The sequence below is a fragment of the Microcebus murinus genome, chromosome 4 (genome assembly GCF_040939455.1).
Source record: "Microcebus murinus isolate Inina chromosome 4, M.murinus_Inina_mat1.0, whole genome shotgun sequence".
NCBI classification, from domain to species: domain Eukaryota; kingdom Metazoa; phylum Chordata; class Mammalia; order Primates; family Cheirogaleidae; genus Microcebus; species Microcebus murinus.
Window position 1 is genome coordinate 86,090,550 of NC_134107.1, and position 25,111 is coordinate 86,115,660.

The following is a 25,111-nucleotide window of genomic DNA, read 5'->3' on the forward strand; positions in this document are numbered from 1 at the left end:
AAATCAGTTCAATAAGTCTGCTTTCAGAATGAAATAACATACATCTGAGATAACTGCCACAAATATACAGTATCATAAGTGTCTAGCAACACCTGAACCTGAATAAGAAATCATCATTCAGTTCTCCAAAATACTTAGCTGCCTCTGGTCCTGAGCCTTCTTAGAAGCAAGTATTATCTGGATTATGAGAATATTTTGTAAATAATAATTATATTAACAGAAGTTAGGAATATTGTGAACATACATTTTATTCTCCTTAATATTAGAAGAGTCTTCTTCATAACTGCAAGAAGTTTCTTTTAAATGAACAGATTCCATACTTTCTTGAAAATCCAAAAATTATTATGAAGAGATATCCACAGAATGAAATACACTTTCAAAAAGTTTGTGAAACCATTTCAATATATTCCTTTAATATCACACAACTCAAAAATTAAGAAAAATTAAAGGCCCAAAGACATCCTCGGCATCAACTCTGCTTTTCAAAGTATATAATACTAAAATGTTGGGTGAAACTATCATTTTAAATACCGGTGACCACACAAAACCGTATCATATCATGTTGTAATAAACTAGACTTTATTTAACTTTTTTTTTTAATTCTAGGGTACTCCATGAAGAAATTACCCCACAGATAAATTTTTAAAGAAATGTTAAAAATTTAATGTTTTCTCTAAGTACTAAATATTTGGTACTAATCCTAATCCTCCAGACTTAGGATTAAATTGGAGTCAATCAAACAAATGTGACACCAATAGCTTCTCACTTTCAAAGGATACATAAGAGTATAGAGATCCTTTTTCACTGTTGCTTCGCTACCCGGAGGATTATATAAAAACTGGCGAGAGCTTCTTACAGGGCCTCTGCTGTTATAGAATCTTGGTTGTTTGTATTTGGTGCTGACAGATATACAGCTTCTTGAATATCCCTTTTTGAAGTGGTAACAGTCCAAAATCCTATTAGTAACTAAGAAAAGACATCATCAGCTCCCCAGCCCCTGGTATTCCCTTTCTCAGCCTCTTGCAACCAGAACCACAAAAAAAAAAAAAAAAATCAAAAATCATAAAAGCATTATCAAGGACAGCAGTTTTATGTTGCTTGTTCCTTTAGCATAAAAAAGTGAATTTAAAAAGAAAAAAAGCATGAGGGAATTTATTAATAAAATGAAACCAGGTATCTACAGTTCTAAGGTGCTACTCTAACTTTTGGCTTATGTTTGACACTAGTCAGAGGCAAATAGAAATAAATAGGGGCCGAGAAAGGTTAACCTCAGATTGTCTCCCAAATTAAACAGTAAAGGGCATAGCATTAAAAATAAATAAATTGACGTTGCTTCCTTTTAAATGATACAGGACTGATAATATTATATAAGCCAAAGAATCAGTTAATATATCATTTAATTTTCTTTTTAATTTGTTCACTTTTAAATGATTATGCTCCAATTGAATACTAAGAATTACTGAGCAGTATCTATCTTAAGTGAAACAGTAATAGTGACAGTATGAAGTTATAGTTTTCAAACCACTCCCACAAATATTCTTCTACTTATACTTTTTAACACTCTTGTGATGTCACTTTATTACGGAGGAAGGCACTGTACAATAGAGACGTTAAGTGACTTGCCCACAGTCCCCCAGCTGAGATTAGAAATGAGATCTTCTGACTCTCTCCAGTGCTCTTATGGGGAAAAGAACAAAAAAGGACTTTTTAAATATAAATATACTTTAATCTGAAAACTTAAGAAGCAGTTTCCATGATTTTTCCATGCTGCAGTTTTGGCAACACTGATAATTTCAAGCTGTATTGGAAATACCCATATAAAGGTCAAGTTCCATAATTTTTAATTTATATTAAAACCTATAGAGAACTGGGCATGGTGGCTCACGCCTGTAATCCTAGCACTCTGGGAGGCCAAGGCGGGAGGATAGCTTGATGTCAGGAGTTCGAGACCAGCCTGAGCAACAGCGAGACCTCGTCTCTACAAAAAATAGAAATATTACCGTGGCGTGGTGGTGCATGCCTATAGTCCCAGCTACTGGAGAAGCTGAGGCAGTAGGATCACTTGAACCCAGGAGTTTCAGATTGCTGTGAGCTAGTGATGCCACTGCACTCTACCTGAGGCAAAAGAGCAATACTCTGCCCCTCCCCCCCAAAAAAACTAGATACTCTTGTTGAGTTAAAGAAATTACATAGAGGTAGATTTCATGTCAGCACAAAGAAAGATTTTACAATTAAAACTGGTCCCCTAAAATGAGGGAAAATTGGCATATGATCCCCAACATCAGACCTGTGCAAGTAAAAGTAGAAGAGATTCTCACGTCTCTTAGAGAGGAAATAGTGATGGTGACTTCTATACTCCATTCCCACTTTGACGTCTGGGACGCTCAGTTATACCCTAGACTATCTTTAGCAAAACAACCAAGGAATTCTCATACCTCTTTGAAGTTGCAAACACTTAATAAAACTGTGGGGAAATTCATTCTTAGAGCCTTGATAGAAGCACATCTGCTTTTGGAATTAAATAACCCACTTCTTTAGTAAATAGCTGCTTTTATTGCAGTCTGAATACATTGTGAAATGGAAAGGTATTTAAGGAAAGCACTTCTCTGTAAGAACCAACATAGCTAGAGATAAATACAGATCTTGTATGCCTATATAAACAGACATTTAAAATTACATGCTGACATCAAACTTTTGGCAAAGTGCAGATCTGACAAAATTCATTGGATTATATAAAAGGGGAAATAAAATAGCAAAAATGAAGCACATGCATATAGAAGGACTTCTTTTCATTTTTTTTTTAGAACAAAACTTATATTTCCATATCTAGATAAGATTTTTAAAATTGGCCCATGTAATGTGGTATCCTGTGGTGTTTCAATATGAAATACTTGCAACGGTGATTTTTTTAAGAGCACCATAATAACCCTAACAACTTCAGTACTACTTAATTTCTTTTTCATTTTTCTCTTCATCACAAATAGCAATCAGTTTATGCCTTGAAGCATAAAGACTGCACTGCCACTATAATTTTACCCAATCCAGGCAGTGTACCTATAGTTGTTCCTATTCATAGATTCCCAGATCATTTCTAAATATAAAGCTATTTCCTTCAAAACTGTCATATAAGTGACTTCCATGGATGAAGTAGATGTTTCATAAAATAGTTTGCTCCTTTTTTTTTCCATTTTGAGCACAGCTTTACAATTTATACATGTACTTGTTTCAAAAAAACAAAAAAGGAAACTCTCTCTCTCTGTATATATTTTTTTTAATTCATAGCATTTAGTGGATAAAAGTCTGGTTTGTCAAAATAGCCATTTTTAGAATAGTCATTAAAGATGATTAATGAAGTTAAAGTTCCCAAGGAAGAATGCAAGGGAAAACATATATGTTGTAGAAGGAGGAATTTTATTATGCCATATATATATATATATATCATGAGACTTTATGGTGATTAAACTTTAAATCTCATTTTTTATATAATAAATCTAACACTGAATAAATGGTAACAATAATAGATGGAGATATGATATCTTTATATAAAAGAATCTGCCATATAGTGTTTTTTCCCTGCACATTTTCATAATGGCCATTAGTGTAATGATTACAACATCCCTCATTTTGAAGTCTCTGCAATATACTTGGACAAACTAAGGTTCCAAAGTACATCCATTTTCTCACCTGATGTCATTTTACTTGATGAAGAATTTTAATAAGTTACCCAAAGTTAAATAACAATAGCACATGATCTTGTATGGGTTCAGGCTCATTCTTGGTCTCCACTCTCCTTCGTGTCTCACGGAATTCAATCAATTGTCTGGTATTGGATTTTTTTATGGGAGTCGATCACCCACCATCTCTGAAATTATGCCAAAGGGTAACCAAGAACTGACTCTAAGCTCAGCTAATTGGTCAGTAGCCCTAAAAGAGATAAAGTAATCCAGATAAGAAGTGATCATATCAGAGAATATATAAATGGAAAGGAAATAAAAATTTAATAACAAACTACTATGTACCAAGCACATGTATGTGAATATATTTTCTGACTTGACCCCCACAACTCCTTGAAGTTGATGCAGTTATCTCAATCTGGACAGACGATGCTGCTGAAACTCAGGTCAAATAGCTGATGAGAGACAGAGGTGGAATTGGAGCCCATTGCTGTCTAATTCCAAAATATGTGTTCCTTTCGCTATGTTGCCTTGTTTGTCTCCAAAGACACAAAGCGCCCTAGCTAGACAGAGACACATTAAGTAAAAAAAGGATCCCATCTTTATCCAATCTGTGATTCCCTGTTTCAAAAAAATAAAACAAGTACATAATGGCTGATAATATCCATTTCCCAGATTTTATTCTAACCTTCCTGTCTAAAGACCCTCTATTTTTTTCTTTATTTTTACAATAATTCTTGTCCATATCAGTTTAGAACTGCTCCAAACATGGTGTTGCTTGTAGCACTATGATTTCCCTCTCAAAAGACAAAAGAACATCAGGGAGATAGGCTGAGAACACCACAGCGCACCCATTCTACCTAAGGAACTCCCATGACACGTCCTCCATTACTCACTCCAGCTGATGAAAATTACCCAGGCAATGCCCTTCCATGAATTCCCTGTTCTAAGCCAGTCTTCAATTTATAAGAGCTTTCTGACAAGACAGACTGGCTGAATGGCAGACAGAATTTTTTTTCCTCTTAGGTAGCTACTGTTATTCCCCTTTGGCTTAATCCTTAAAATGGGTTTTGAATTCAGTTCAATGAAAGCCCCAGTATATCAGACAGTTGGTAGTGTCTTGTGAGACCTGAAGAAGGGGTTGGCCAGAACTGAACTTGACTTTAATACAAGACCATGTTCTATTATTGTTTAACTTTGGGTATTTCTCCCCTAGGAGGAGGACAGAGGAGAACTAACCAGCTCCAGGACCAAGGTAAGAGGGGAGTTTTCTTTCAAAAGAATGGGTTCCATCCATTTGAAGGAAACCCCTCCCCCACCTATTTTTTAATCCCTTTTTCTTTATACATTTATATTCTTTAATCAACCAACATTAGGAAAGCAGCTTGCCACTTGTGTATAATAGCTATGTGAACATCCTTACAAATGTTATAGCAGGAAAAAATAAAAACCTTCACCTAAGTCATACCAGTTACGTGCTAATGCATTTATGTTTTTCGTCATCATTAAATATTAGTATCAGTCTTCCATTAGGCATAGGCCTTAGGAAATCAGTTATTAATTTCTCTATAGGTAGAATACACATAGTTACTGTCAATCAAATCATAATGGATAAGCGGTCACAAAAATATTAAAACTAAAATCCCAAGAGTTTCTAGAGAAATATATCATTTCTTAGACATTTTAATGAAAAAAAAGCTGGTATATTTTTAATGATACGTGTTTGGAAGTATGATCAGGCTGGACTTCTGATCTGAAGAAGTATAGACTTGATAGTTTTTAAGGCACTGTATGAAAACTGTGGTTAGAAAAATAAAAGGAAAGAAAGAAAATACTATCTTGAGCATTATTTCTCCATGTTACATACCCTCTTCCCAGGCCTTTTTTAGATAGCTTTTAATGGTCTATATGGTAACCTCTCGTTTTGTGCTGTTGTCCTTGGAAATCAGCATTTCCTGCCTTTAATACTCTGTTTCAAATTGGTCCTTCCATAGAGGAGACCCCAAGAGAAGAAACAAGTGACAGAATTTAAAAAAGCATCTAGTATTTGAAATATTAGAGAAAAGGTAGACCATATGGATTGTACAAGGGACTAGTTTCCATGTCCTATCCAGCAATAGTTCTTTGTTATTATTTCCTTCCAAAGAGGCTAGATCTTGTGTGACTCAAGTAGATTTTAGAAAAGTTTCAGGGTAGGGTAACTGAGACACTTGGGGCTCAAGAAGAAGGAAATTTTAGGAAAGGAGAAAAAAAATGTTCAGAAAGAATGAGAATTCAGGCAATTTGTTGCCAGAAAATAAAAAGTCATCATCTTTCAGCAATATAGGTCTACCCTTTTGTTACAAATATGTTTAAAAGCCTGGCATAACCTTAAAGTTGGACTGTTGGAGCTTTTAAAGAAAGAGAATCATTTCAGAAGGATATATTTTTGTTACAGGCTATTGTCATCTGAGCAGGAGCAGTAGTGGTCATGCCATTAGTAATATACACAAAAGGACACATATGAAATAGAAACATGATTTTAATATCAGCACGTGTTATTTTTGTAGATAATTATATTATAATGGTCACCAAATCCAGAAACCTAAGCACTGAACTTTTAGCACATACCACATTTTGATGTCAGATAGTCAGGTAAAAGCTAGTTTTGACTTTCTCATTAACTGACTCCTTTAGTGAAAAGTACTGAATATATTTGAGTCACATTATTCATTCTCGATTTATTCATTTCTAAATTTTAAGATACAAAACCTATGGAATCTCTGCCTAAGCAATCATACGAAAGAAGGAAATTGTTACAATATTTTTTAATGAATTATTTATGTGTTAGAAGTTGATATCTACATGGACATTAGTTATGTCAGGAAGATTTATTGCATACTTTGAATTCTTATGAAATATTTTATGGTAATCTTACTCAGGAAAAGAATTGTTGGTAGATCTACAGTGACTTAGTTCTTTTGGATAACTTGAAATTGAGATGAAAGCACCATATTTTCTTTTTTTTTTGGTTTTGTTACTTACTGGAGTGAAAAGTATTGATTTATATTAATTGTACTCAATTTATTAGGTATATTAAAGATAGTTTGTGGAAGTGTCCAAACTGGTAGCTTAAGATATACCCAACTTCTGACGAGGAGCAAATAACTAAAAGGCCATATTCTAGTATTATCATAACACCAACAAAAACAAATGTAGGTGAGACTATTTTAAGAATTTTCAGTTTTTATCTACTTTTCTCTATTTGAGTTGTTTGATTTAAAAAATGAACATAAGAATAGATTTGTTTTGAAATATGATTATGATCCTTGTTCCTCTCAAGATAAGCAGCTTTATATCTTCTCTTAGAATGAAATAAACTTAAAATCTTTAAAGACCCATGGTCTTAGAATTCTTAGGCTTCAACTATTTTCAGAAGGTAACCGAAGAGCCATATGCTTTCCTAGTTATTAACTCCCTATCATAGTCCTAAACTTTGAATGGAAAGTTCATACAGCTTCCTTTCATTAGCCTATAATCCCTATTTCTGTAAGAGACACTTTTTTTTTTTATTTCGGCATATTATGGGGGTACAGATTTTAAGGTTTCAATAAATGCTCATTTCCTCCCCTTCCCTCCACAAGTCTGAGAGAGACACTATTTTTATTACTCAAGTTTCTTTTCCTATTTATGTTATTGTCCCACCTAACCACAATCCAACCCAAAAAATAAGGTAGGTGAATACATTTTAAGTTACAAGAGCAAATAGTAGCCTACTCTAAGGAATCTGAAACCTTAATTGAAAGAAGAAAATTCAAACTGTGATTTTTTTTTTTTTCAGTCTCAGGAATTTGGTGGAAAATTTAAAGTATTTGTATATGAAGTTTAAATAGACATATTTAGTGAGTTAAATACATGTTAAAATATGCAGAGAAATGAATCTTAAACCAAACATAGAGTTGACATTTAATATCTGATGATAACAAGTATAATTTTTAATTTCTAAAATGAAATTATACTATTCTATGTAGTAAATTTAGTAACAGAAAAATTTTCCAAAGGTGATGTGTTTTATTGGCTAAACTTAAATAGGATGAGAATTGACTTATAAAAACATAATTATGGATAATTTTTATCTTGAAATTGGGAGTATCATATTTCCTTTGATGTTAGCAACAAAGTTGTATTTGCTTTTATCATCCAGTGTTCTTTCCTTGTCTGCGTACACAAAGTGAATTGATGACCCTTTACTTTTCCTATCTATAATCTCGCTGAAATACTTTATTTTGTTTATACAATAGACCAAATTGTCTGCCATTATGCACAAAGACAGCTAGTGTCAATAATATTTTTATGTCCCTCTTGCCAATATTGAATGGACAATTTGAAGTATTTTGCTTTGTTCTGTTTTGTTTTAAAACACACTTCATATCAGATCTTCCCAAAAATCTGTTAGTTTCCATAGTTGAAGCATTCTCTTTCGTTGTCCAGCACACACTATTCTTTCACTTTATTGGGTTCCTTGCAAAACAGCACCTGAAGCTAATTCACTTTGACATCAATTCTCATGTAGTTATTGCAGACCAACTATACTTCTCGCCCTGCATTAAGATTGGGAACCGCATAAGGTACCAGAAAACACAGTTGCTACCCTCCAAGAGGGAGAAAAAATGTACATAGATAACATTGTAAAGTAATACATGACTCAAATGTGAGTGCTTCAGATAATAGATGTTATAATTTAAGGAAGCGAGAGATAAATGGAATCTAGAATAGCTGGAAAAGATCTCATAAAGAAAGTTCCAATGTATTAGTTGATAAATATTTGTTGAATGACCAAATCATTCCTGGAAAATGATGAGAAACTTAGAAAGGCTAAGTGGAGGGAGAGAAGGAATTCCTGGTGAAAGTTCTATTATGAGTTTGGAGTCAATTCTGAATAAAATATCTTTGAGCCTTTAAAGAAACGAGCCTGGCTAATGGCAGAAAGAGCCTGCTTGGGGGATTAGTGTGGTTAAGAGATTAGTCTTTTATGTTAGACAAACCCAAGTTCCAATTCCACCTTTGCCATTTACTAGCCCAGCAACCTTAGGCCTTACTGTCCTCATTTGTGAAATGGACATGTAGTTCTACCATATAGGTTCGTTCTAAGGGTTCCATGAGAATATAAAGAACTTTGCACAGTAAATGGCTCAATAAAATATAATGAAATTATACTTTAAAATTGTTGGGAAGCCTTTCATATCAGAAAAGTTAGAATACTATCTTGGAGGCAATCACGAGTCAGTGATGGTTTTTGACAAAGCACTATAAACAAGCAGAGAAGAAAGATGATTCTGACTCCGGGTAGCAGAGAATGGATTGAGAGAGCCCATGGATCTGGTCTTAGCTGATAAAGGCTTCAACTAAGGTGAGACCGGTGTAATAGAAATGAAAATAAAAATTTGAGAGACATTTTTCAGAAAAAAAAGTTCCTAATGGATAATTGATTATAGGAAAGGAAGATAAATAAAAATTCAAAGATGAGATTGAGTTTTTGTGGATGGGCACTGTTATTTTAGTATTTATGTTTACAGTTCTGTTCCTTTGGTGTAAAATTTTCTAATTCATTATACTGGAGCATCCTTATGATGCTGTTCTTAGGATCCAAGATTACATGTCCCAAAAGATTAGAATTTAAATCATTAAGAACTTGGTATGTATTAAACTAAACATCTTATTTTAACCTTGGGAGAAAATAAATGTTGCTCTCTAGTTAAATCAAGTCATCATTATAGGTTCTTGGTATTGCTTTTCAAGGAAAATCATCTACTGCACTTCCTTATTGGGTATTTAGGATATATATATCAGTTCAGTCCACAAGACCACCTGCTTTTTGAGTTTCTTCTCAATTCAAGGAGTACTTATCCTGAGAGGATTGAAGTTGCCGCCTTACTAATGCAGGGAATCTATGAGTCAAATAGTTTGCAAAGCTTTAATCAGGTATAAACCCTACCAAGCCCTGACCAACTTCTCAGAGGAAAAAGAGAACTTCTCTTAGAATACCCTACAAGGTATGAATAAATAGCTTAGCTAACCAGGAAAGAGTGATGACAGGAAACAAAGATATCACAGTACTATAGAAAGAGCACTGGACCAGAAAGCAGAAGACATGCACCCCAGCTGGGCTTTGATGGACAAGTCACCTAACTTTCATTAGGCCCCAGTGACCACATCTGTAAAATAGGAGTGTTGGAGATATTCTCTAACCCACATTTTGACTAAAAAGTTCTAGGATTCTGTCTTTAAAGCCATTGATGAAAGTTTTTAGGAGTCTGCAAAGAACAGAAAGTATACATGATCCATGGTCCATGGAATGGTTTAGAATTCCGGAAATCATATAAGGAGATGAAGGAATTCAAAACCAGGGATGAGGGCAGAGTGCACACAGCAAAGCACAGTCCAGGCAAGGCACCTGCAGGAAGGGCACCGTCCTGTTGAACAGCTCACATGCTATTTGTATGATAGAGACCAGTTCTTATATTTTAGACATTTACTTTAGCAATAAAGTAAATTTACTTTAGAATAATAATGACTGCAATTTGAAAAGCAGATGATATTCAGATGGATAACTTGAAGTCCTTCACAATTTAGGTAGCTGTGGTCTCATCTTGAAACAAAGCTTTGTATGATGTGATCATGGGTAGCGATAACAGCAAGGGACTTTCTCACATATAATCTCAAATAGCACCCCAAGGCCACCTCAAATAAAATGAAATGTATGTTATTTAATAGGAATAATTGACATTTTGTCAATGTTATGTAAGTGTAGCTAAAAGCATCTTTCTGCAGTTTTTTTTAAAGTTTTTATTGGTTCCATATAGTCTAAAAATGTCCCACACATTATGTGTTTGCAGAATGATCACAGATTGAGGCCGATATCTTGGAAAAGCCCTTCTCAACAAATCAGTCTGAAACCCCTTTTCTATTAAAATTCTGAGCTACCATGCACCATAAAAATGTTTTTGTTTCTCTTACCTTTGATAGACATAATGAAAATCATCATGAATTAATTTTAAAATAAATATTATAATCTAGAACAGATTTTTTGAGCCACGTTCATGATGGCCCTTCCAAGGTCTGTGGACCCCCTACAACAACCGTATGCCAGTCTATGGCTTTATACATCTGTGCATTTTCCCTGAGAAAGTATCTATAGCTTCCATCAGATTCTAAAAGAGGTCTGTGACCCAATATAGGTTAGAAAATTCTACTCTGTGACCTAAAATTGACAAAATCATGAAGCTAAATGGCATGAAATATTTGTAAAGATTGCCAAAAAAAAAAAAAACCTCAACACTAAAAATTAATTAAAATTCCCATTTATCACAATCCCTAGCTGATGCTCTGACTAAATTACTGGTGGACACTTTCACAAAGATCACAAAGCTCCTTCAAGGAATAACATTCTTCAGACCCAGTTCTCAGGTAGGAATGAGTCATGCAAATTCCAAAGAACATGCAATTTAGAGACAGTTGTTGGAATTTTAGTCAGTATCTACTTAATTTGTTCACTTCTTTTTGGCTCAGCTTGGAATATGAAATACATGGTCTCCATACTAACTTACATATACGTTATCCAAATCCAAAGCAAAGACACTAACTTCCTCCTTATCAAAGTGGGTTTTCAAATGCTCATCATAAATCATGCTGGATCTGAATTGTCTCTCCACTTACAAAAAATGTTTCCCTCCTAGTTTTAATATTAAATTATTGATCAATTCCTAACTGCTTAGGAACAATAAATCAATAATTACTCGATAGCGCCATTTTATGCAAATCTTACTTGTCACTGCATAAGCAAACTGGAGTGAAAATTTAATATCTTTTCTAAAAACTTTTTCCATCTATGTGTACAGCAATTTAGCCCAAATTCTGCCTTTGGAAATGAGTGCACAAATCCAATAAAGCAAAAAGAGCCTTGTGCTTGTCTACTGGAAGGAATAATTTGGGAAGAAAAGTAATAGCACAGCTACAAATTAAATTGAAAACTTAGTGGAGCATTGATAATGCTTAGAACTGGGTACTCTTCCAGGCCTCACTAGGTGATAAAGGCTAGAACTGTGAATGTAAATGCCTTTCCTTAAGACCAGACACATTTATCTCTTAACTCTTTGTCATTTGACAGCATACTGATTTTTATTTACTTTTTATATTTTCCTGATTAATAAAATAGTTATTTTTCTCAGTTGATGATTCATTGACGTGATGCAAAGTTCTGAGGTTTGTTGTAAATTCTGTTTTTCTGCTAACTTGCTCCACCTAGCTTTATTTGGGAAACATCATTAATTAAACTACAAGAAGTAAATCCAATGTGATATTTGCTCTTCCCTACCTATCTCTTCTTGCTATGTGGAATATGCTTTCACGCATGCACCTCTTGTGACATTATTGACAATGCAGCCATCAATTAATAACAGAATGAATAGTCTATACAGAGTTATTTATTCATTTTTTATGAAATTACTTTTTTGTTACAGTAGTGCTGCAAAAATTTTAGTGTATATATGTGTGTGTATGTGAGCGTATGTTTATATACACACACAAATATGTGTTGCATAATGAAGTTTAAATCAAAGGAGTTTTCCAATCTGGAATTTTAGTTTGATTTCAAGAAAGGGATATAGTAAATATGTAGTCAAATGGAAGATAAAAATAAATTGCATCTTTTTTAATTCCTGCAAAAAAAAGAAAAATCCAAAGAAAAAAGACTTTTTCTTAGGGTCTCTAATGCTTGTTTGGGAAAGAACATAGTTGCTATGCATAGGATCTCTTTTTCTAAAAACAGGGACATATACTTTTTCTTTTTTAAATGGCCCACTTAGCAGGATTCAATCCTATTCACAGTCAAATTCATTTAATTTGGCCTAAGGGAAAAGACTCACCTTGTCTATGTAAATATGTGTGAAACAGCAAGTGTTCGCTCCAGGACACAGAGTTCTATTAACATCCTGTAGATCCGATCTGATGGGGTATGTCTGCTAATGGATGCGTTACTCATACTTCTCTACCTGACCTGCCCCCCATCAAATAAAGTAGAGCTTTGTAGGAGCCAGATACATCACATGTCCTCAAGCCTGTGACCAGAGGCACAAAACCAAGTGGACCAAGGCAAACCACATAATCAGGAACAATGAATATTTTTCTGAGATCCTTAAAAATAACTCCTACATTCTACCTCTTCCTCAAATTTTATTTGATCCAAAATAGAATTTATATTTTGGCTTGAATCAAACAATTCTGTAAGGCATTATATTATAAAATAATATAAAGCATTTTTGTTTGTTTTTTACTTATTATTAAAGTACCACTGCCCATTGTAGAAAATATGGAGTGGGTGAGGAAGTATAAACTAAACATGGCAGCTTGCACCCATACTCCTAGCTACTTAGAATGCTGAGCAGCAAGATTACTAGAGGCCATGAGATCAAGGCCAGCCTGGACAACTTAGCAAGACCCCAGTCTCTATTTTAAAAAAATACAATCCAAATCAATCATAATTCCTCCACCCAGAGACAGTAATTTGTTGTATTTTCTTCCAAATTTTTTCATTAAGTATGTATGTAGCTTACTCTCATACTGTAATCATAATGAATATACAAATTTCTTTTTTCTACTCAACATTATACTATAAGCATTATACTATAAGCATTATACTATAAGCATTTCCTCTTGTCATTAAAAAATTTTAATGGTTATAAAATATCAATCATATGGATTATTGGTGCTTATCAATACTGCCACCTCAGGAGATTTGTAACATATGGTGCCCTCAATTTAGAAGAACCAGATACAGAGAGGTTAGACTGGAGCATCTGTATTTATAATAAGTAGTTCTGGTACTCAAATCAAGCTTGATACCCACTGGTGTGGACCAAAATCTACTTAATCTCTCTTTCTTTTGGATATGTAGATTGCTTTCACTGTTTCGTTATATAAATATACTATGAGATTTATCATAAATTACTTTAGCAACATCTTTGATTAATTTCTTAGAATTGATTCCCCAGAGGGGAATTACTGGATCAAGGGTAAGAATTGTTTTAAAGATTTAGTTGTATAAAATCAACTTTTAATATTTTCTGTCCAGTTTTTAATTCTATCATCAGCTTATGAGAATGCCCATTTTATTAAATCCTTGACTAATATTGAGCATTATCTTTACTTTTATCTCTCCTAGTATGAATGGCAAGGAATGAATTTGCATTGCTTTAATTCACATTAGTTTAATTCCAAGTAAGATTGAATCATTTTTATATGATTTGTATTTCTTCCTGCATAAATTATCTATCAATGTCCTCTGCTGATTTAAAGAAATTTTCTCATTTCTTTACATAATTCTTTACACGATTTCTTTTTACACACTTTGTTGTTGAGTCATATAATTTTTTTAAGTTTTTCAAAACTTTATTAAGATTTATTGAGGACTATAAAAATAATTCCCAGACTCATTCAGGTAAATATTCTGGACATTTTAACACTTGATATTTAAAATTTATAGAGGGTATAGTAGGAATAGAGCACTCAGTGAAGAGATCATAGACCTAAAATTAAGGAAACTTTCTCATGTATACACAGGTTGAGTATCCCTGATCCAGAATGCTTGGGGCCCTGCAAGTGTTTTCAGTTTCATATATTTTTCAGATTTTGGAATATTTGCATTATACTTAACCTGTTTAGCATTCTTTTTTTTTTCTTCTTCTTTTTTTTTTTTTTTTTTTTTTTTAGAGACAGAGTCTCGCTTTGTTGCCCAGGCTAGAGTGAGTGCCGTGGCGTCAGCCTAGCTCACAGCAACCTCAAACTCCTGGGCTCAAGCAATCCTCCTGCCTCAGCCTCCCGAGTAGCTGGGACTACAGGCATGCGCCACCATGCCCGGCTAATTTTTTCTATATATATTAGTTAGCCAATTAATTTCTTTCTATTTATAGTAGAGACGGGGTCTCGCTCTTGCTCAGGCTGGCTTCGAACCCCTGACCTCGAGCAGTCTGCCCCCCTCAGCCTCCCAGAGTGCTAGGATTACAGGTGTGAGACACCGCTGTTTAGCATTCTTAATCTGAAAATCCAAAATGCCCCAATGAGCATTTCCTTTGAGCATCAGGTCAGCACTCAGATTTTGGAGCATTTCAGATTTCAGATTTTCATTAGGGATATTCAACCTGTGTAACTAATGGATGTCTTATAAGAATAACACAGTACTAGCACCATTACACAGTAGTTAAGACAAATAAACTGCATTAAATCCATACACTTTTGACATCAATAACCAATAATAAAATGGTCATCCTAGGAAGATGGAATTGAATGTGTTTTAACCAGACTAAAGATAATATTGCAAATTATTATATTTATTCTACAAACTATATGTGCTGCCTAAGGGTTTGTATCATATCCTGTTTGTGAATATCCTGCCTAAGGGTTTGTATCATAAGTCCTTTATAATAATATTTAAAAATCCAAGAAATCATAAAAATACTTAAGCTTTTAAAATTTGCCCCATTTTCTTAGGTAGAAATATGATCAGATGTATACTTTAATACCTCACCAACAGAGAAATTACACTATAAGAAATATGGTCTAGAAGTAAATATAATGAGTAAGGCATAAAAGTAAGCAAGAAGCATATCCAACTCGATAGATTTTAGTGATAAGTTATTTACGAAAGGGTAAAGAGTAAGAGATAAATGTCTTAGCCTGGATTAAGCATGTTTTTTTGCAAAAAAAAAAAAACTTACTTAGCATTAGATTAATTTACCCAAAATTAATAAATTTAAAAAGTTTACATGTGTTAGTTCCCTTCTAAAGCTTTTTTTCAATGTGGCATTTCAACATAATTCTCATTGACAAAAATGGGTCCCAGATGCTAGGGCAGTGAAGTATGGATTTTCATAATCTAAAATCTAATTTGATTGAAGGAAATTCCAGAAATAAAAACCTTTAGAAGTTTTTCAGTGGTCCTGGAATTTGATCAGGTGAGCATTTTTATTCCAGCCCTAAATAAAATTCCCCATCATCTCACTACTATGAAAAAAAGCTATTTGGAGAAGTTTTTCTTACCTAGACTTCCCTCGAGGAATAAAAGGCAAAGGAAAATAAGTTACCTGGGTCCTATTTCAGTCTATGAAAAATTATTGTCAACACCCCTGGTTCTCCAATGTGGTTTACACATCCAGCAAAAATGTGGTCAATTACTGTTATATTTTCTTTTCCTTCCATTTTTAAATGGAAAACGATCTATTTCAATTGAATTTTTCCTGTAAAAGCTGCATTTAATACAATAAAAGGAATAATTAATAAAAGAAATACCTCATAATATTTTTCTATCTCTTATCTGCTCAGCAGATCACAATTACAGCTTCTCTGATGCTTAATCATGGCAAGAATATCCCTCATAATCAATATGAGTTTCTGACATTGATTTTGAAGTCTACATCTCAAATGTTTAAAGGGATTTCAAAACAATAATAAATTTGTTGCAGCAAGTATCTGCTTTCTACATCCCTCATTTGTCTGACTTCTTATAACCTCCTTAGCCATGTTTGCTAATATTACCCCTGCAGGGTTCCTTTTTCTTTTGTGGCTGGATAAAAAGTACTTTTCAACCTAGGCTAGGAAAATGAGTGAAGAAACTTGATATATTTTTTAAAAAGTCATGTGACAATTCTTATTATTAACAACATGTAGAAGTGATTCACTCCATAAAATAGGACAGATGTCCAAATGGTCATTATATACGTGGTGTATGTTGAAGTTTAAATAGCAATCCAAGAAGGGCCTTTAGACCTAAACGTGTTATATGAGGAAATTACATCCTTAGTCAGATAATCATAGAAAATAAGTCATTTTTTACACGCAAAGAAATCTTGAAATACTAAAGACTATCTCCAAATACTAATTACAAAGTGCCTCTGCTATGCATCATTAAAGAAATGTAAACTTCATATATGATGGTATAAAGTAGACTTTATTGAGAGATCACAGGTTTCTGGAAGGAAAACATGGATTTGTGGTGAAGTAGGCAGTGACTTAACTATTGGTCAAATGTATAATATCAACCAAATACACACACGCGTACACACACACACACACATATGGATAGCAGTGTGAAACTAAACTGTTTTTTACATGGCCTATAGATGGTATTAGAAAGACAATGTCTTAGAATAATTTTGTAGAAGGCTTGATTCCAAAGAATTTTCTCAACCTAAAGGCGTTTTTTCCTTATTCATTCCTTTATTTTGCTTTTTTGTTTCTATTGTGCTGTGAAACTGTCTTTGGATATGGCTAATAACCCTGTTAAATAACCCTCTCATGAAATGATTTTAGTTTTATCAAAGGAATGGTCTAAACCAACATATAAAATAATTGGAATACCACTTCATTTTTAAAAATCTAATATGAATGATTAAATCTAAAGTAAAGTGGGTTATAGAAGTAATTTTCTCCAAAATAGAAATTTTAGTAGTTAGCTTTAATTCACTGAAAGAAAAATATAGTTTCTTGTAGACACAAAATAAGTTAAAATGATTCCTTTCTCCCAACAGAATTTTTTTTAATAGATGTCTCTGTCATCACTGAATATTTATTCACTCCTACATTTCAATCAGTTCCTTTTGGTTATTAAACTGACGAACTGATACTATTCACTTTAGAAAGCATATTAATTATTTTATACCACCAATATGGCATTTACTTGAAAACATAGGAACAGCTAATTATTTAATTAGCATTTAGCAAATGGGCAGTCTAACCCTTAAGAAGAGTTAATACTCCCAAATTATGTGGTTTACTTATGAGAACTGTTTACCCTCTAACTGGATCAGACCCTCACAACAGTAGAAAAGCACATTGTTTACCTGAAATATTACCCAAACTTGTTAAGAGAAGAAACACTTTCATTAGCTGATTAATGGCAAAACATGCAACATTTTTTATTAGTCCACTAAATGTCATTTCATTTGCAAATCAGTGTTCAAAGGCTATTTAATATTGTTGTTTTCTTTTATCTATAACTGATTTGGCATTAAATAATCACCAAACTCAGTGCTTATCAAATAGCATAACACAAACTACATTCCCTCAATATATAATCTACTCCTTAGATTTAACAGAAATTTCATTAAACAATGTAAAAACCTCTTGAAACAGTTCATGGGTCATTGAAAAACTATAACTTGAAAACAGGAAAGAAACCAAATGCATGGAAGGCAAAAGCCCATGACATATTTTTTATTCCTCTTGGAGAATAATTACAATATTCTTCCCCTGTACCCCTAAAGAGATAAACATGGAGGCAATCTAATCTAGAGTGTTTGTTTGCAAAGTCCATATCATATGCCGCATGACTTCCTGGGGCTTAATTACTTAATTTAAGCAGTCAAATTGGATATGTGATCCTAATTTCTACATAGCATCCAATGCCTTTTAAAATCAACACAAAATTTAGATACAAAACCTTTTCTGCTGCTATCCTGTGACTTCCAGCCCATGAAACTGAACTGACCTGGAAATCCTAGATTCTGGAGACTACTTAAATCAAACAAACAAACCAAACCCACACAAATAATAAAGGGACTAATGATTAAGCCATACTCTTTGCTGTTAGGAAATCAGTACTCAAAAATCAGTGGCTGGTTTGTTGGTTTGTTTATGCCATTTTGTTTTTCCTTCTGGGAATGAATTTTCATTTCAGTCTCTTTTGAGTTGTTGACATTCTTAGCGGCAAAGGAATTCAACACACAATTCTTTCTCAATTACTAGTAAATTCAAGTTTATTACTGTTTTGCAAAAAAAAAAAATACCATGTAATTGGTTGATGATGAGATCAGTTATTTGACAATAAATGAACTATAAAAGTGAAGAGCACCAAATACTGCATGTTTAATACGTTTGGAATTAGTTACAATTGCCTTTGGTTTGGACTCTGGTGGAAGGGGCTGCAGGATGGCAAAATGAGAGGTTTATTTAGCGTCTGGGAGAAGCTTATAAAAGAGCTTAAGTCCTCATTCCTTCTAATATCTTAACAGCTGTGCAGTTTCTTACAAAATATGTTTTATCGTTTCAAGAAATGCTGTTAACCTCGCAGTTTTAAAACTGAATGAACAAGGCCTCTTGGACAAATTGAAAAACAAATGGTGGTACGACAAAGGAGAATGTGGCAGCGGGGGAGGTGACTCCAAGGTTAGCCTCAATGTCACCAAAAGCGGGTAAACAGTATGTAAAGTAATAGGTGCATCTGCTGGGAGACTATGGTTTGGACCTACTGATACCAGTCGCATTGCTAGTCAAGTCCCCTCACAAACATAAGTATGCAATTACTGTCAACGCAAAAATATTTGCAACCATTATCAATTTGGTGGCACATGAACAAACCTAATGAAAATAGTCACTGAAAAGATCTGGCTTTGAAGAGCCTGTGGATCGGACATCACAGTCCTGTGAACCTTGGTTTTGGAAAGTAGGAAGGGATGCAAGTTTCTGAAAGAGCAATTCAGTGAAGCGAGGGGAGAGAACAGAGAGGGTAAGTCTGTTTTGTTTTCTTCACTATTTAAGTAACAGCAATAACCTAACTCCACCAAGACCCATCTAGAAGACCAACCAGAAAACTTTCTCCATCTAAAACTCTCAGGCTTCTGTTAAAGTTAAATAACAAATCAAAGATAGTCGTATGCACTAGATATTTTTAGCTCTCCATAAATGGATCAAATTGCAAAATAACCAGGCTACTAAAACAAGATCAACTCGGCTTGGTCTTCATTTACATCATATCTTCAGTCTCATAATATGTGTTCAAATTTCTAAGCAGTGTCTAAAGAATAAAAAAGATATACAATTAACAGAATATATTAACTACGGTTGCAGAACCTTTCTTCACTATGTCTCAGTGTTTATAGACGTAAAGAAAATCCACAGATGGGAAAACTCTATCTTCAGTTGGTATGTAAGAATAATGAAAATTTTAAAGTGTACACTCTTGCCTTTGTTTTGAAATCTAGAAAATTATCCAAAACAAGAAATCCTGCCTATCTTCAGGTCCTTCACTGGGCTGTAAGTCCTTTCATTTGGCCACCTAACCCAGAGACTAGTGCTCTGTTTTCAGGAAGTGGCCGTCAGGAAGGCTGCCATTACCTTTCCCAGACCCTGATCTAAAAATCCTTTCAAACTGAGCTCACTTACATGTTACCACCTAACAGCCACCACTATAACAGGAGGAGGAAGGATAAACTTTGCCTCAGTTATAGGCACCCTCTTAAGGAGCATGAAACTTGTTATATATTTTGGATCCTCAACTTGCTTGGAATTTCTGACAGTTTTCATAAACATATAAAAATAAATAAATATGTGCATATATATATATGCAGAGAAACTTATCCAAGTTTATCCTAATAATCTAGCATTCCTCTGGAAATACCAGAAAATGTCCTATAAAAGCACCAGAGAAAATAAAAACAAAGATATTCTATTCCATTAGAAAAATGTTGTTTTCAAATTTTTATTTTTATCACACATATAAGAGAAGTATAACACTGGTAAATAAAACTCAGATAAAATTTTCTACAAATATAAATAATGAAGTCTCATTTTAGTGTACATTAAAGACTCTTTCCAAAGAAAAATAAACAAGCATAACAGAAATGTATATATATTGGGAAAAAAAAATCTATGTAACCAAAATCATTTTAATTTTTTTAGATGGACTGGACAACTCAGTCAGATTTAATCAACTTATATCCAACACATTGTTTGGTACATAATGAACTCAGTAAATACTTGTTGTCCAAAAGAATAAATATGAATCTAGCCTTGCAGTTTCTAAAATCAAATTGCTTGTCCTTACAGTTATGGGGTATATTACTTTCGCCACACATGAACTACAAAATGTTTTAGAATAAATGTTATTTCAGATTTTAACAAGTAGTTTTCCAAAATGTTATAAAAAGTAACATAAAGTGCTCTCCCAAAATGAAATTACAGTATGCTCTATTTTTCCTCAAGAATTTTGTTTTTATACCAAAAAATAAATTCAAATAAGTTATATATTGGTGTGAGGTTTACCACCAAAACAATAAGTTGTTGCAATCTAAATGTTAATGATACTCAACTCTGAGTTTGCAATAAAAGATGACATTTTAAAATGGCCTGACCCAACTTAGATCAAAGTAAATTGCTTTTTTGTTTTCATTTTGTACCTTCTTCAGGTGACTGATTTTCTTTGTAAACTTATCTTGCCCCTCCCATGTGGCCTGATCTTCATCAAAAGAGGTAAAATAAGTGGAAAACTACTGACATGAGGAACACAGATGGCTCCACAGCCTTTGTTGAGTGTGAAACCAAAGCAGAAGAGATTAAATAAACATGGCCAATGCAGTGTAGGAGGAAAAAGACACAGAGGGCTCAGCACAAACATGCCGAAATCCTGACTTACTTGATTTTCAAATACAGAATCTTTTAGTAGGAGAACACTAGTTCATCTAACAGTGGTTCATCTAATGGAGTGGGGGGTGGGGGAGGGAGAATGGAAGAGGAAACCTGTACCACACATGAAAAGGTTCCCGTGAGGAGACAACTGACTCATCTGTCATTCACAGGATTGTAACCAGGGAGACCTTTCCAGCCACCCATTGAGCAGGGAAGTTTCAAACTTCTGCTTTAATGGAGCAATGTGCTGGTCAGTAGCAATGTAGAAAAAAAAACCACTGTCCTTTCCCTCAAGAAGCTTATGATTTAAAATAATCAACAACTGAAGCGTTAGGCATCCCTGTGGCAGCTTCCCCGTCATACCCCAAAGCAGTAATGAGCATCCCTGCTCACCTGACAGCCCTTCCCAGTGCTATGCAGTTCTGATTATGTCCGTTCTTGGCCAGGAGGCTTCAAATTGAAACATAAAAATTTAAAAAAAGACATGAGCAACAGGGTCCTGCATCTGAAATGAAATATATTAAAGCAGAAAGGCATGATCTGGGAGATACAAATTCGTTTGTTTGAAAACTTGATCCTTAGGTAATGTTAACATTAGTGCAATGTGGTCCTTTTTGTTATGGGCGTAAGAATTCATACTCGTTCTTGTGAATACAATAACAGAAATTTATTAATTGACAATGAACCTATTTAAAATATTGACTATAATGGCTAACACTGATTTTCCCTTTGATATTAATCTAATATGGTTTAGTCTAAGCACAAACCATACCCAGACTTTTATGTGAATTTTTATGTGAGTTGTTTAATTCTGGTTCTAGCTGGAGATTTTGGCAATGCCTGTAACCATGGATCACCCATAGAACATAATAGCTATAAAATTATTTTCTTCTGTTTATTTTGTCTTTATTTTCCTTCTATTATATATATATATAATATGCATACTCATGGAAGTGGATATTCATATAAAAATAACTTTGTAGGTGTGATTATCAAATAATGTTTTCTTTAGGAATTATATTTGAACACACAATTCCAGTTATTTAATTTGGCACTTTGAAGAATACAGACCATTGCTGCCTTTGTTATATGTTATACTTACAAATGATCTATTCCCCTTCACCACGGCCATGAAAACCAGTGCAAGAATAAAAGGATTAGTGCAGAAAACATGCATTCATAAACAGGAAACAATGTTATAAAAAAAAACCATGAAGGGAAGCTAGCCCTTGGAGGACTCTTTCAGTAATGAATTCTTTGTTCTAATATTCCGCTAGTTGAACATTAAGTATGGTTAATAATAAAATCTTATATTCAAAATGCTAATCTAATCTTAGCCTCTAAAACCCAGGTACTGAAGTGAACAGCAAAAAGGATAAAGAAGCCAGAGGAAAGAGGAAGGGGCTGGGAAAAGAGTACCTTAAGAAGGGAGAAAGAGAAGCCAAAGGTAGTCTTCATCTAATCCATGATTTTGCCTTCAAGTGTCCCTTCTGGAAGAAACTTGTAGGAGACTCTCTGCTTTCTTTTCCTCTTCTTTCCAGCACTAAGTCCTCCTTCCTTGTCCCAGCCCACCTCATTCAAGAACTGCAGTATAGGCTAATGTCATTCATCTATACATGTGTTAGAAATGCTTTGAGGACCTAAAGACCCTTAGAGGATCAATTTAATGAAAAATCTTGCTCTGGATTCAAAATAATTTAAATGCAGCTACATTATAGAGTGTCTACTCTGAGTCAGATACTCTGGAAAATACTGTTTTTCAAAGATGAATGAGATGTGACTTCTGCTCTCAAGGACTTCACAGTTTACCAGTCAACCTACAGGTGTAGTTTTATAACAATCACTTCATAAATGGAGTAAAAACCTAGATGAACTGGGGCTAAATTAACATAATCCTCACCCCACCCCCAAACTCAAGCTTTTAGTAGAAAGTGTTAAATCATGCTTATGTAAGATTTTAATCCAAAAACCAGCATAATATTCTAGGGTCATGGAAAATGCATATTTCTTCTTCAATGGAACAATGAACCTGTAGTAAAAATCTTACATTTATACAAAATTTAAATTGTATTCAGAAATCATATAAACAAAAAGAAAAATGTATATTTTAGAAAAATTTTTAAAGCAGCACAATAAAAATGGGTTTTAGTTTGACTGTTACACAGAAAACGCAATTAACTAGAAATCTCATTTCCTGAGTCTTCTGTTATTAATATTATTAATTGCACAAGCTATGAAGTCAGACTATCACAAATCCTGATTAAACTGCTGCCAAGCTGTATGAGTAGATGAATTAAGCTCTCTGTGCCTTGGTTTCCTCATTTGTAAAATGTGAGTACTAGCAAACATATAAAATGCTTTTAATAGTGCCTGATACATAATAAGTGCTCAATTAGCTATCATTATCACCATCATTATTAATGCATTTTTTAATTGTGTAGATAGGTTTATGGAATGAATTCCATGGCAACCAATCTGCTACATGCTGTGTTGCTCCAAATCTACTCAACATTTCCTAGAAGAAGTCAGGCATTGGGAAATACAGCCAGGCAAAATGACTATGGCAGTCTTAGAAATGTCCAGAGGAATGTAACAAATCTGTCCCTAGATGTCTGTATAAATAGAGACAAAAAGCCAACCAAACAAACACAAAAACAATAACAGCCAAAGATCCTAGGAGTTACTGCTTCTCATCCATCTTCTCAGCTTTCATACTATAATATGGCAATGAAAACTGGAAGAATTCTTAAATTCTTCAGAATATTGATGCTGGGTAGTAACTGACATCTTCCTCCCTGAGACTCCTTGTACAATATTTACTGCTGAAGGAATCAAAGATGGTAAAGAAGAAAAATAGGACTTTAACATAGGAAGAGTTGGTCTATTCAGAAAAATCTTAGTTACCTCTAACCTGTCATTTATTTGTAGATAGAATTATTATAGGACACTTCGCCTTGTTCTTAAAGTATATTGATATGGTAGACTCAAGATAAATGACAGTTGCTCTGGCAATATTATTTATGCTAAATACTGCAATTTCAGAAGGAAAATATCAGCATAGGCTTATTCTTTAAAACAACGATTTACATATTTGTCTCATGAGGACCTTCCCCTGCATGGGGTGGCCTTTTATGACACTGAAATCACACTCCTTGTAGGTCTTGGATGAAAGTGGTTAGAGAGTCAATTTAACAATGAAAACTGTGGACATACTTTTGCAGCATAAAGTAAAATCCCACCAGCTGAATCATGATACGTACAAGAAATGAAACCAGTCCTATCTAGCTTCTATTAAAGCCTGTCAACCTTGCAGCCACTTGTTTAGTTTTGAAAGGGGGAGGAGGGAAGCATCTGGATTTTGAATGAACTCCACATTTAGGCGTGGAAAATTGTATATGTTCAAGAAACCCAACCAACGCCAATAGTTTTGGATTCACAGTAATTGCATACCTTTTATTTAAGCATCCTCCCGAGCAGTATGTGCCTGTTACCTAAAGCGATGGAGCAGGCCCCAGTTTTATGTCTGAGTCTAAACCTGGGCCTACAGTACGAGACATAACACCTACTGTGGCCTCTGCTCTGTCACTTTGCCATGCGATTCTAATGTAGTTTTACTTGAATAACATAAAATAACATATATAATGTTATTTATGTTATTTTCCACGTGAAGAACTCCTGTAAACCTTGCCGTTTTGAAACTCAGTGAGGCAGGCGTCTTAGACAAGCTGAAAAACAAATGGTGGTACGATAAAGGTGAATGTGGACCCAAGGACTCTGGAAGCAAGGTCAGTCGCTGCAGTTCGGGGCCTTCTCTTGTGTTCACAAAGCAGTAAACGGGAGCAATTGTCAAAAGTATACGGGAATAATAAAAACTGAACATTTCCCTATACACTCAGCCACTGCCTAAATTAAAAGCTAATGTCATAAATTTCAACCCTCGAGGACTGTCCTTTAAGGAAATTGCAACCTGCTCCCCAATATCAAGGCTTTTAAATAAACTTACA

At 34.1% G+C, this 25,111-nt stretch overlaps 1 protein-coding gene across 8 annotated transcripts in view; it reads left to right on the top strand.

The window, feature by feature from the left end:
* Positions 1-25,111, top strand: part of GRIA4 (glutamate ionotropic receptor AMPA type subunit 4) — a 357,595-nt gene that overhangs the window by 322,175 nt on the left and 10,309 nt on the right. For 4 of the 8 annotated variants that reach the window (XM_076002474.1, XM_012748747.3, XM_012748749.2 and 1 more), the window contains one exon: positions 24,778-24,892. In XM_076002474.1, the coding sequence (XP_075858589.1) occupies positions 24,778-24,892 (115 nt within the window). Of the gene's footprint in view, positions 1-18,754; positions 18,870-24,777; positions 24,893-25,111 lie in introns of all 8 variants that reach the window. The other 4 variants (XM_012748745.2, XM_012748748.3, XM_076002473.1 and 1 more) reach the window with 1 other exon arrangement.